The 12518-nt window shown below is 46.7% G+C and overlaps 1 protein-coding gene across 1 annotated transcript; it reads right to left on the bottom strand.

Moving 5' to 3' along the window:
- Positions 1-169: 169 nt before the first annotated feature.
- On the bottom strand, positions 170-11216 carry SPINK2 (serine peptidase inhibitor Kazal type 2). Its single transcript, XM_048847163.2, has 4 exons — positions 11110-11216; positions 10979-11022; positions 9273-9382; positions 170-1594 (listed from the first exon to the last, which is right to left on the bottom strand). The coding sequence occupies exons 1-4, from the start codon at positions 11171-11173 to the stop codon at positions 1549-1551; spliced, it is 264 nt and encodes an 87-aa protein (XP_048703120.2). The 5' UTR covers positions 11174-11216; the 3' UTR covers positions 170-1548.
- Between the last annotated feature and the right edge of the window lie 1302 nt (positions 11217-12518).

Here is a 12518-nt window from a genome sequence, read left to right as displayed (position 1 = left end):
TCTGTTTAGCTGCCACCAGTGGTAAGAGGGAACGAAGGGATGGTTGCAGCTGCTCTGTTCTTTGTGCTTTTGGGTGGAACTAGAACATTCAGGACACTGCTATTCAAAAGCTTCTGAGCTTGGATACATGGGGCACAGGTCAACTTAGCGTGGAAGCCACACTGACACATTCGAAGAACTTATTTTTATTTATCTGAATTTTTGTTCCTTATTCATTAACAAGGTTCCCACTTCTAGGGTATGAAACTACTTAATCATCCTATATAACTAAAGTTACAGTTTAACAGTAGAAATCTTGGTAAGACAACATCTAACTAAAAAAAAACCAAAAACACTTTTAATCCTTCTATGCAACCAAGTAACATTCTGAAACAGCTAACTTACTAGTTTATGCCTAGACTCTGCATTGGAATTGGCTATCATCTTCCTGAGCCCAGGAAGAGTCTCATTAAAGTGAATGGACACCCCAATGATGCTCTATGCTAGCAGTTCCTGATACAGCATCAGGGGCTTAGACTGTAATATGTTCCCCTCTGGGGCTAAAGTTATATATTTTAACATCAGTATCATAAGACATCACTAAGGTGGAAATGCATTAAGCTGAAGTTCTTATTTGATAATAGTGAGAATTGAATGTGGGGAATGTTAAGTTGGCACTTTGCTTTTGCTACTGACTAATGCAGAAATAAGATATTTTATTCAAAGTAAGATGGAATCATACATCAAAGTGAAAAGCGTGCATACGTAGTTTGCAGTGTGTAGACTGATAAAAGCTAAAAATAGGTGTGGTATAAAACTTACTGACAATTAAAAACTGTGGCTTTCAACAACAGAATCAAATGGTTACAAAACAAGTTTAAGCATTGTAGGCGGCAGGTAAGCTGTATTCCTACTAGGGCCCACACACCACCAAGAAGAATCTGTATTGCAAATTCAGTGTGGAAAAGTCAGTCCCCTGCCTATAGCAGCCAGCCGAGATCTCAGGGGAGGTAAAAGTTTTTTGTAACTAGAACAAGTTATTCTGGCTTTTTAATTAAAAAATAAAATAAACTTCATACCAGTGACTTTGCAGTGGTAGGGGATGATGTGGAACATACAGCACGCTTAGAAATTTGGTCTTCTAAGTAAAAATTATGCCACACCTAGGGAGGTTAGACACATGGATGGTGCAGCAATGGTATAGTATAACCTGCAAGATCCCCACATACCAAGCTGCCTCAGCTGCTCTATGAAGTAACCATGCCATCTCAGACAAATTCTACATAGATAATAAAATCAAATTAAATTCAGAAATCTTCAATAGTGTAGTATCTTCCAAAGAAAAAGGAAATATAGACTATGAGAATAAAAATGAATCTTACAGGTACATTCATAAACATGACTACTATTTTAATAAAATAATGGTATTATGTCTATTCAAAAGTGGTATAAGAGCAAAATAGGCATTTTATTTAATCAGACTAAACTACACAGACAGCAAATTTAAGACACGGTTTCCTCTTCAATCTGGCTTTCCTCTGTTCCATGTTCAAGTTTAATACTACCGTATTAGCAGTATCCCTTCCAACGAATTTTGACATCCCTCCTATTTTCCCTGTAACCAGAACAAAAAGAAAAAAGAAAAAAAAACATTAGAAGATAGATTCTAATTGAGTGGCAAACAAAACACACACTTTCCACAATGGAATTGTATTCAGCTTCTTTCTACATCTTACAAGTAGAATCACATTCAGTGATGTTTTCAGCAAATCTTACTGCAAAACTACAATATAAAGTTTTATACATCATGCTTAAATGACTTATTAGAGAACGCCTTACTTTTGAATCTGTCATCCATGCACGACTTGGTAACAGTTTATAAACCTGAGGAGTTTTAACTTGTGATAGAGAAAGCTTAAAATGAATGCCAAAATGTCAATAATCCAAGAATATTATCTTGTAGGACAGGCTCATACTCCCTGCAAAGTATCAGAGGGATAGCTGTGTTAGTCTGTATCCACAAAAACAGAAAGGAGTCCAGTGGCACCTTAAAAACCTAACATTTATTTGGGCAGGTTTCAGAGTAGCAGCAGTGTTAGTCTGTATTTGCAAAAAGAAAAGGAGTACTTGTGGCACCTTAGAGACTAACCAATTTATTTGAGCATAAGCTTTCATGAGCTACAGCATCTGATGAAGTGAGCTGTAGCTCACGAAAGCTTATGCTTAAATAAATTGGTTAGTCTCTAAGGCGCCACAAGTACTCCATTTATTTGGGCATAAGCTTTCATGGGTAAAAAACCCACTTCTTCAGATGCATGGAGTGAAAAGAGCCAAATTTAAACCTTACAAAACTGCCTGGCCTTGTCCAAAAAACTACTGGAGAACAGTGGTGGAGGGGGTACATCTTCTGAACAGTGCATTCCCATTTTAGGTGGCCATTTCTCCCCCTCCTCTGCCTCTTTTACACTTGTATCCCTCTTCAGCATTTTGAAGGGAGCAAACCAGGGAATGCAAAGTTAAGATCTAACAGAGTTTTGTTTTGGGGTACGATATTAAATTTGCTTTGTTTACAAATCAAGTTTTTCTGACTGCACTGAAAATGAGAGGAATTAGAAGCTGGACTTTTTTCCCCACCTCTTAAAGTGATGAGGTTTTACAATTGGAACTGGCAATTGTGTCGAAAAAGCAGAGCAGACCCTAGCTTCCATTTTGACAAGAGTAAAAACTTGTTTTAGTTAGTAAACAGGTGTAAGTGAGATACAAGGAATAAGGTGTTTCTGTATAGTAACTTTCCTGACCATAACCATACTTTAGTACAATGTTGATTATAGTTTTTACAAATAATTTGTTCAACTATTCATATTGGTTAAAAAATACAAAGATCCATAGTGAATACAAGATGGAGTTTCTATTATGGCCTCTCTACCACAACAGAATCAAGCCATCTGTAGAACATCGAGATTTATTTTACTCATCATAGCAGTCAAATGGAAGATGCTCATCCTTACTTTTGAGGAATTCATGTTACAAATGGCTGAATCAGAAATCTTTTTATCTGAAAGTAACAGAGCCACTTACTGAGCTGAAATGATGATCAACTTTTCTAACATTAGTATCTGTTTATGAATACTATAAACAAAAAATTCCAACCAAAGACACAGGGCCTTCTTCTAAGTTACATTAAGGTCACTTTAGAGATCTCTGGCTGTTTATAAGAAAGCCTTATTGCAGCACCACACCAATGTAAAGGGGCTTTAGTGCAAATGAGAATAAGATCCCTAGAGTTTAGAAGATGAAAGATTAGCCACTGCCATCATACAACTCTCATCTGAACACCCATTTAAGAATAAACCAGGCCCAAACTTGCTCAGCTTTAAAAAAAAGCACAAACCTGGATTTTATGGTTAAAAGAGAGCACTGAGTGTAAAGAGATCTGGGATGTATCCCTGGTTCTGTTACGAACTTCCTGTAAAATCTTGGGCTTGCCATGCAATCTCCATGCGTCAATTTCCCATTCTGTCAACTCTCTTACAAGGGTATTTGCAGCTTAAAAGTATTGTTTGCAAAGCTTTTGTAGATCTTCTGATAGATGATACAACAGAACTGCAAAGCAGCCATTCATTGCAGTCAGAATACTATCTCTAGTTGCAACTTACTAACTCCTATTTCTTATTCAAATAGGATGTACTTACCTATCTGCGAAGTCATTTCAGCCACTTAAGATATACCAGTCACTGTAAACATCTTACAAATTGCTATACAGACATTAAGTTAAATTAAGCAAAGTTGAGGGTGGCAGGTAACTAGTGCAGGAGAAAGCACAATAAGCAGAGCTCACATGGACGAAAGTCAAGCAACAAACATGTCAGAGGGTATACAAGCTTCCTGTATGAAAGTAAGAGCTCTTCCCACTGTTCTCCTTCCTGAGAAACTTGGAAGATTTGGACACTGCACTCTTCTGAAATTAAGTGACTACTGCATATATCCATAACTGTTTTTTCAAAGCTAAACAAGGGAAGTATGAATAAACATACTGATGAATAAGGATTTCAAAGTCAAAAGTTTTAAAACAAAGTCATTCAAACAATCAGTGTGCTACAAAGCAGCCAAGTAAGCAAACTGCCAAATGGGTTGTAATGAAACTTAAAAAAAAAAATCCACTTTCAAGCTGATACCCATGAATCTTCAATCCAAAAGACATTTTTGAGCATTTCATAAGCCATCAAATATGAGGGTTTAAGGTACCATTTCATTTATATGAAGTGTCAATCCCATAATGCACACACAAAACCATATAAAAATTAAACATGAGCAGTATACATCACTAGACATCATAAATTACTTCTTTATAGATGCAGGGAAAGTAATCAGGACTTCACTTAGAAACTTCTTTTGGATTTCTCTGTACCCTTACAAGATAGGGTGCTGTGCAGTGACCTATTTATGAATCTCAATTTCATCTATTTAGAACTACGTTGGAACTAAGTGGCAAACAGGAGAAAATTTTCATTAAGTATTAAAGTTGAGACAACATGCAGACAATACAGAAGGGAAACAAATTTCCTTTAAGATATTCACTATATAAGTACTGGTATCAGGCTAGATTTGATTTAAATCACTAATCACTGGGAGGGTTTTTTTTTTTTTTTTTTTAAATCATGGATTTTTATCCACCCTGACTGGTATTGATAGTATGTCTTGAGTAGACATATCAGAGCTAGCTTTAATCTAGCTCGCTCAGGTGCCAGACCAGTGAAGCTGTGTCAGCACTCACTTCAGCATGGGATAGGCCTGCAAGTAGTTATCCAGTGTTCCAGGTGGCCTTGTAGAGTCCATGCTGAAGTATGCCCTGCTGCAGCTTCACTGTTTTGGGACCAAAGCTAACTACTCGAGCAGCAATCACATTGTGATTTCAGTATAGATGGTATGAAGTGGGACAAAATTGGTGAGGTTACAGGGACAAACCATCCCGATGAGTCAAAAGAATAGTAAATATGGCAGGCGACCAGCTTGGCCTAACGGTGAAATCCTAGCGGATCTTAAACATAAAAAAGAAGCTTACAAGAAGTGGAAGATTGGACATATGACCAGGGAAGAGTATAAAAATATTGCTTGGGCATGTAGGAATGAAATCAGGAGGGCCAAATCGCACCTGGAGCTGCAGCTAGCAAGAGATGTCAAGAGTAACAAGAAGGGTTTCTTCAGGTATATTGGCAACAAGAAGAAAGCTAAGGAAAGTGTGGGCCCCTTAATGAATGAGGGAGGCAACCTAGTGACAGAGGATGTGGAAAAAGCTAATGTACTCAATGCTTTTTTTGCCTCTGTCTTCACTAACAAGGTCAGCTCCCAGACTGCTGCGCTGGGCATCACAACATGGGGAGTAGATGGCCAGCCCTCTGTGGAGAAAGAAGTGGTTAGGGACTATTTAGAGAAACTGGACGTGCACAAGTTCATGGGGCCGGACGAGTTGCATCCGAGAGTGCTAAAGGAATTGGCGGCTGTGATTGCAGAGCCATTGGCCATTATTTTTGAAAACTCGTGGCGAACGGGAGAAGTCCCAGATGACTGGAAAAAGGCTAATGTAGTGCCAATCTTTAAAAAAGGGAAGAAGGAGGATCCTGGGAACTACAGGCCAGTCAGCCTCACCTCAGTCCCCAGAAAAATCATGGAGCAGGTCCTCAAAGAATCAATCCTGAAGCACTTACATGAGAGGAAAGTGATCAGGAACAGTCAGCATGGATTCACCAAGGGAAGGTCATGCCTGACTAATCTAATCGCCTTCTATGATGAGATTACTGGTTCTGTGGATGAAGGGAAAGCAGTGGATGTATCGTTTCTTGACTTTAGCAAAGCTTTTGACACGGTCTCCCAGAGTATTCTTGTCAGCAAGTTAAAGAAGTATGGGCTGGATGAATGCACTATAAGGTGGGTAGAAAGTTGGCTAGATTGTCGGGCTCAACGAGTAGTGATCAATGGCTCCGTGTCTAGTTGGCAGCTGGTGTCAAGTGGAGTGCCCCAGGGGTCGGTCCTGGGGCCGGTTTTGTTCAATATCTTCATAAATGATCTGGAGGATGGTGTGGATTGCACTCTCAGCAAATTTGCGGATGATACTAAACTAGGAGGCGTGGTAGATACGCTGGAGGGCAGGGATAGGATACAGAGGGACCTAGACAAATTGGAGGATTGGGCCAAAAGAAATCTGATGAGGTTCAATAAGGATAAGTGCAGGGTCCTGCACTTAGGACGGAAGAACCCAATGCAAAGCTACAGACTAGGGACCGAATGGCTAGGCAGCAGTTCTGCGGAAAAGGACCTAGGGGTGACAGTGGACGAGAAGCTGGATATGAGTCAGCAGTGTGCCCTTGTTGCCAAGAAGGCCAATGGCATTTTGGGATGTATAAGTAGGGGCATAGCGAGCAGAGCGAGGGACGTGATCGTCCCCCTCTATTCGACATTGGTGAGGCCTCATCTGGAGTACTGTGTTCAGTTTTGGGCCCCACACTACAAGAAGGATGTGGATAAATTGGAGAGAGTCCAGCAAAGGGCAACAAAAATGATTAGGTTTCAGAGGAACAGCCGTGTTAGTCTGTATTCGCAAAAAGAAAAGGAGTACTTGTGGCACCTTAGAGACTAACCAATTTATTTGAGCATGAGCTTTCGTGAGCTACAGCTCACTTCATCAGATGTTTACCGTGGAAACTGCAGCAGACTTTATATACACACAGAGAATATGAAACAATACCTCCTCCCACCCCACTGTCCTGCTGGTAATAGCTTATCTAAAGTGATCAACAGGTGGGCCATTTCCAGCACAAATCCAGGTTTTCTCACCCTCCACCCCCCCACACAATTCACTCTCCTGCTGGTGCTAGCCCATCCAAAGTGACAACTCTTTACATAATCAAGTCGGGCTATTTCCTGCATAGATCAAGGTTTTCTCACATCCCCCCCACCCCCATACACACACAAACTCACTCTCCTGCTGGTAATAGCTCATCTAAACTGACCACTCTCCAGGTTTAAATCCAAGTTAAACCAGAACATCGGGGGGGGGGGTAGGAAAAAACAAGAGGAAACAGGCTACCCTGCATAATGACTTAGCCACTCCCAGTCTCTATTTAAGCCTAAATTAATAGTATCCAATTTGCAAATGAATTCCAATTCAGCAGTTTCTCGCTGGAGTCTGGATTTGAAGTTTTTTTGTTTTAAGATAGCGACCTTCATGTCTGTGATTGCGTGACCAGAGAGATTGAAGTGTTCTCCGAATGGTTTATGAATGTTATAATTCTTGACATCTGATTTGTGTCCATTTATTCTTTTACGTAGAGACTGTCCAGTTTGACCAATGTACATGGCAGAGGGGCATTGCTGGCACATGATGGCATATATCACATTGGTGGATGTGCAGGTGAACGAGCCTCTGATAGTGTGGCTGATGTTATTAGGCCCTGTGATGGTGTCCCCTGAATAGATATGTGGGCACAATTGGCAACGGGCTTTGTTGCAAGGATAAGTTCCTGGGTTAGTGGTTCTGTTGTGTGGTATGTGGTTGTTGGTGAGTATTTGCTTCAGGTTGCGGGGCTGTCTGTAGGCAAGGACTGGCCTGTCTCCCAAGACTTGTGAGAGTGTTGGGTCATCCTTTAGGATAGGTTGTAGATCCTTAATAATGCGTCTGGAACACATGACTTATGAGGAGAGGCTGAGGGAACTGGGACTGTTTAGTCTGCAGAAGAGAAGAATGAGGGGGGATTTGACAGCTGCTTTCAACTACCTCAGAGGTGGTTCTAGACTATTCTCAGTGGTAGAAGAGGACAGGACAAGGAGTAATGGTCTCAAGTTGCAGTGGGGGAGGTTTTGGTTGGATATTAGGAAAAACTTTTTCACTAGGAGGGTGGTGAAACACTGGAATGCGTTGCCTAGGGAGGTGGTGGAATCTCCTTCCTTAGAAGTTTTTAAGGTCAGGCTTGACAAAGCCCTGGCTGGGATGATTTAATTGGGGATTGGTCCTGCTTTGAGCAGGGGGTTGGACTAGATGACCTCCTGAGGTCCCTTCCAACCATGATATTCTATGAAAATATTTCCCCCCTCAACCATAGGCAATGCATGGGGGGGGTATGTGGGGTCATGTTCCCCCCCCCAAGTTTTCTGCTTGGCCTACAAGGGGGGGGGGGAGGAAGAGGTGCTTTGTCCTTCTCCCACTGGGCCTGCCCCTGGCACGCTCACAGCCCCTGTCCCTGGCAGCCAGGCCCGTGTGGGTAGCAGAAGGGGTGAGACCAGCTGCTTTCCATGTGGGCTGCTCTGGGTCGCTGCTCTGTGCAGAGCAGCAGCTGCCTGCAAGAGAGCCTGGCTGAGGTGGTGGCCTGCCTGGCCCCCTCTGCTCCCTGCCCAGGCCTGGCTGCTAGGGACAGGGGCTGAGTGAGCCAGAAGCGTGCCAGGGGGGTGGGGAGGGGAGAGGGGCTCTCTCTCAGGCAGCCACCATGCTGCACAGTCAGTGACCCAGGCTACCTTCAGCTGCTGTGAGAAGTGGCTCCCTCCCACTCCCCACCCAGGCCTGGCTGCCAGGAAGAGCAGCTGAACATGCTGGGGGAAGGGGGGTGGGGGGAAGAGAGGCGCAACAGAAGAAGGAAAAAGCTCCCCCTGCAGGTAATTCTGGTGGGGTGGGGAGAGCACAGGAGCTCCAGGCTGGGCTCAGGGCGAGGATGACACCGGGCACAGGAGACATGTGGGGCAGTCACATCTTCCCCTTTAGACTGTGCCCTTCCAGTATCATCTATGCCCTCAACATTCGTCACTCAGCCACTTTCCCTGCATAAGAAACTATGAACAGTTTAAGTCTAGAGCCCAAAAAAAAAAAAAGATTATAGTAAAAGCATCTCTGAGGCTGGGATAGCTTCATCCCACTCCCTCTTGGGGGATACCTTTCATGTTCTATAGGTCCCTGATTCTATGATAAGCTGGTAGGGTGTTGAGTCTTATCAAGCAGTGAGCAGGAGTTATGTAACACAACAGAATAAAATTCCCACAAGCCACTAGTTTTGCAGGATACATAAGCGTGCAGCATCTGTGGCTAACAGAATCCAAACTATATCATTTGCATGTGACACCATAAAAAGTATGCTATAGGAGATCAATATTTGAGGAAATACTCCTACACATACAGTTTAAGAAGTGTGAGAGCTGAAGTCTGTTTCAGTAACGCAGCCTGGAAAATGAAAAAGAGTCACTACTTTATGTGCAAAGTTTGTTATACTTCAGACAAAAAAAGATAGGATGTGTCCAAGTTACACAATTACCTGTTTGAAAGGCAAAGTGCACACTCATTTGGATAAGTGTGCCCATCAGTCCCACAAACTGGGTTAAAGTTCTTTGGACATCCAGGCAAACCATACAAGTAGCATTTTGGCTAGAGAGGAAACAAACTTATGAAACAGTCTAGGATAAGCAACTCCAAAACAGCATTTTGGAAACCTTTAAGCAATTTAATTGATTGGTTTTTTTTTTTTTTTGGATTAAGCAATTTAACAAATCCTGCCATCTTCCAATGGCATACCAATGTACTTATATACAAAATTAAAATCAACATTTCATAAAAATTTGTGGAGGGGTTGTGAGATATTGCATCACTTTCCTAGTTATGTGGAAATGTATCACTTCAGGCTTCACATACTAACTGCTCCCTACCATTACTTAGCTAAATACTTATCTTGCTTAACAGTCAAGGGGACCTTAGTCAACATTGCTAAAAAAGGAGTGTTTTTTAACCTTGGGATAACTAAGGCACCGCAGCTCTCCCAAAATAGAAGTACAGTGGAGACAAAAGGTTTTAGTTTTAGTTTAAAACGAAATAAACTCAGAGGTCAACCCAAGTTGGGTGTGTAAGGCTGGCCTCCACAAATTTACCTCCTGGTAAAACTGAAGTGCTTTGTCTTCACTGTTGTTTTTACCTCAGGATCATTCATGCACTTCAGTTAGCCTGAAAGATTAAAAAAGCCACCACAGCATTTTTAGCAGTGAAGACATGGTCACTTAACAAATCAACAGCATACTGTAAGATGGAATCCATTCAAAATCACATTCGCATAACATTTTAGGGCCAGAATAGGAGGTTTTATAATGAGAACAAGCTATCTGGAGCTAGTTATCTTGCTATAAAATCCTACCCTTAAATTGTTAGTCAACACAGCTATGTTGGTCAGGGAGGTGAGAAAGCCACAGGCTAAATATCCCATGCTGACCTAACCCCGGCTGTGGGCATAGCTAGGGCAGTGGAAGAAGGTTTCCAGCAGCCTAGCGGCTGTCGCCCAGGGAGATGGTGTTCCTACACCAAGGGGAAACCCCCCCTGCAGGCGCAGGCCGTGTCCGCATTTCAGGTTACGCTGGCATGGCTACCACGCAGTAACTAGTGTAGACGTAACCCTAGCTGAAGCATCAACTACCCCGCTGTAAAATCTTTAGCCCGACGTAGCTAGCGGGGGTCAAGCTCAGGTGGGACGAGGGGGACGCGGAGCACTGACTACAGCGAAGGAAGCAGCTACCGGCCTGGTCTCCGCCAGGGTTACAACGCGCGGCGGCTGAGGGGCTCGGGGAGCCAGACAAGCCCCGCCAGCCCAGGCGGCCGGGGCGCAGGGCAGCCTCGACGGAAACGCCGCCGTACAGAGCCCGCGAGGCGGCGAGACCCCCAGCCACCCCGGCCAGCTGGCGGCCCGTACTGCGGGCAGGGCACCCCGGCGCTCAGGGCCTGGCTCCCCAGCGCGGGCTCCCTGGGACGGAAAGGGGGGGCGCACCCGGGGCTTGCCCTGTGCCGGGGGGATGGGCACGGGCCCCTGCCGCTGCCCGCAGACACCCGCCGGGGGATGGTGCCAGGGCGGGGCGCTGGGAGGGGGGCAGGATGCTGCGGGACCCAGCGGGGCAGCGGCAGTGCGGGGCGCTGGGGACCCGGGGGCGTTGGGCGGTGCCGCGGGCTGCCCCGGCCCCACACACACGCCCCGGCCCCACTCACCCAGGCGGCGGCGGCGGCCCGCGCGGGCGGCGGCAGGAGAAGCCCTGTGAGGAAAGAGGAGCGCAGTGTTACCACGGCAACGGCAACCGCCCCGGCAACCGCAACCGCCCCCGCCCCCGCCCGGCCGGTACCTGCCAGCGCCCCGCACAGCAGCAGCAGAGCGGTCGCGCGCACGACGCGACACCGCACCCCCATCTCCGCACCCAGCGGCCGGCGCCGCGGGCCGCCCGCTTATAGGGCACGTGCCCCCTGGCGTCACAACCCGCCCCGCCCACCCTGCACCACCGACCACGCCCCCGGAGACCCCCCCCACGGCGCGTCCTAGCTCGCCCCGCCCACCCTGCACCACCGACCACGCCCCCGGAGACCCCCCCCACGGCGCGTCCTAGCTCGCCCCGCCCACCCTGCACCACCGACCACGCCCCCGGAGACCCCCCCCCACGGCGCGTCCTAGCTCGCCCCGCCCACCCTGCACCACCGACCACGCCCCCGGAGACCCCCCCCACGGCGCGTCCTAGCTCGCCCCGCCCACCCTGCACCACCGACCACGCCCCCGGAGACCCCCCCCACCCGGGGGATGGGGGCAGGGTCAGTGGTGCCCATGGGAGTGAGGAGAGGAGGTGGGGCTCCTGTGGGGTAGGGGGGCTGGGATACCAGTTGGGGTGGGGGGCTGGCTCCAATAGGAGTAGGGGGATGGTGGCTCCTGTGGGTGGGGGAATGGTACAATGGGAATGGGGCGGGGGTCAGTGGCTCCGGTGGGAGCAGTCCACAGGGCAAGGAGCCAGCAGGGACCTTGCTGCCGAGCTCAGCTTTCCCCCTGGCTGGCTTGGGTAGAGGCATCCTGGTGCACCACCCCACAAAATTCAGTGACTCCCTTTGTGAGAGATGCCAGCTGTCCAAGTCCTTATACAGTCCCTAGCACCTCCCAGCCATCAGTGCAGCCGACCTCCTCGCACCCCACGAGGCAAGAAGGCACGGTGCCCATTTTACAGAGAGTAAGCTGAGGCACAGAGCAGATGACGTCACATGCCTAAGCTCACAACAGGGAAACTGTGGCCAAGCCAGGAACTGAACCAAGCTCTTCTGCATCCAAGTCCATACAGCATGGTCCTGCACTGCCTCTCTTCTGAGCAGGAGATGGTGGTAGTTGCTCAATGCTGTGACAAGTGTGACATTTTATTATAGGCAGGACTGCTAGCACCACTCATTATTACGGTTGCTTCCCATTATAAGACCCTGTTTTCAGTTGTATGCAACAGGGGTGGCCAAATTTTCTGAGCCACATATGACAATCTGCAGAAGTTTGAGAGTTGGGGCTCACCTGCCGGGGCTTCAGCCGCACAGGAGGCGCCAGCTGGGGGGCAGGGCTTCAGCCTCACGCCTGCTGAAGCCCCAAGCCCCGTCAGCCATGCCCTGGGGGGCTGAAGCCCTGAGAACCCCTCCCCTGCTGGTCAAAAGCCCCAAGCCCCACCACGGGTCAGAAGCCCCAAGCTCTCCCCTCCCACCTATTCTGGTGGGCAGAGAGTGTGTGGGGAGGGGA

Source organism: Caretta caretta, chromosome 4 (genome assembly GCF_965140235.1).
Source record: "Caretta caretta isolate rCarCar2 chromosome 4, rCarCar1.hap1, whole genome shotgun sequence".
In the NCBI taxonomy this organism is placed as follows: domain Eukaryota; kingdom Metazoa; phylum Chordata; order Testudines; family Cheloniidae; genus Caretta; species Caretta caretta.
The sequence above is the reverse complement of the archived record's forward strand: the minus strand, read 5'-3'. Positions and strand labels throughout refer to the sequence as shown.

Bases quoted from the DNA above. Each gene is read 5' to 3' on its own strand.
- SPINK2 (XM_048847163.2), bottom strand. From the start codon at position 11,173: ATGGGGGTGCGGTGTCGCGTCGTGCGCGCGACCGCTCTGCTGCTGCTG. The intron at 11,023-11,109 runs GTACCGGCCGGG...CTTTCCTCACAG, and splicing joins GCTGTGCGGGGCGCTGGCAG to GGCTTCTCCTGCCGCCGCCC. The intron at 1,595-9,272 runs GTAATTGTGTAA...TTCTGGTTACAG, and splicing joins GCACTTTGCCTTTCAAACAG to GGAAAATAGGAGGGATGTCA.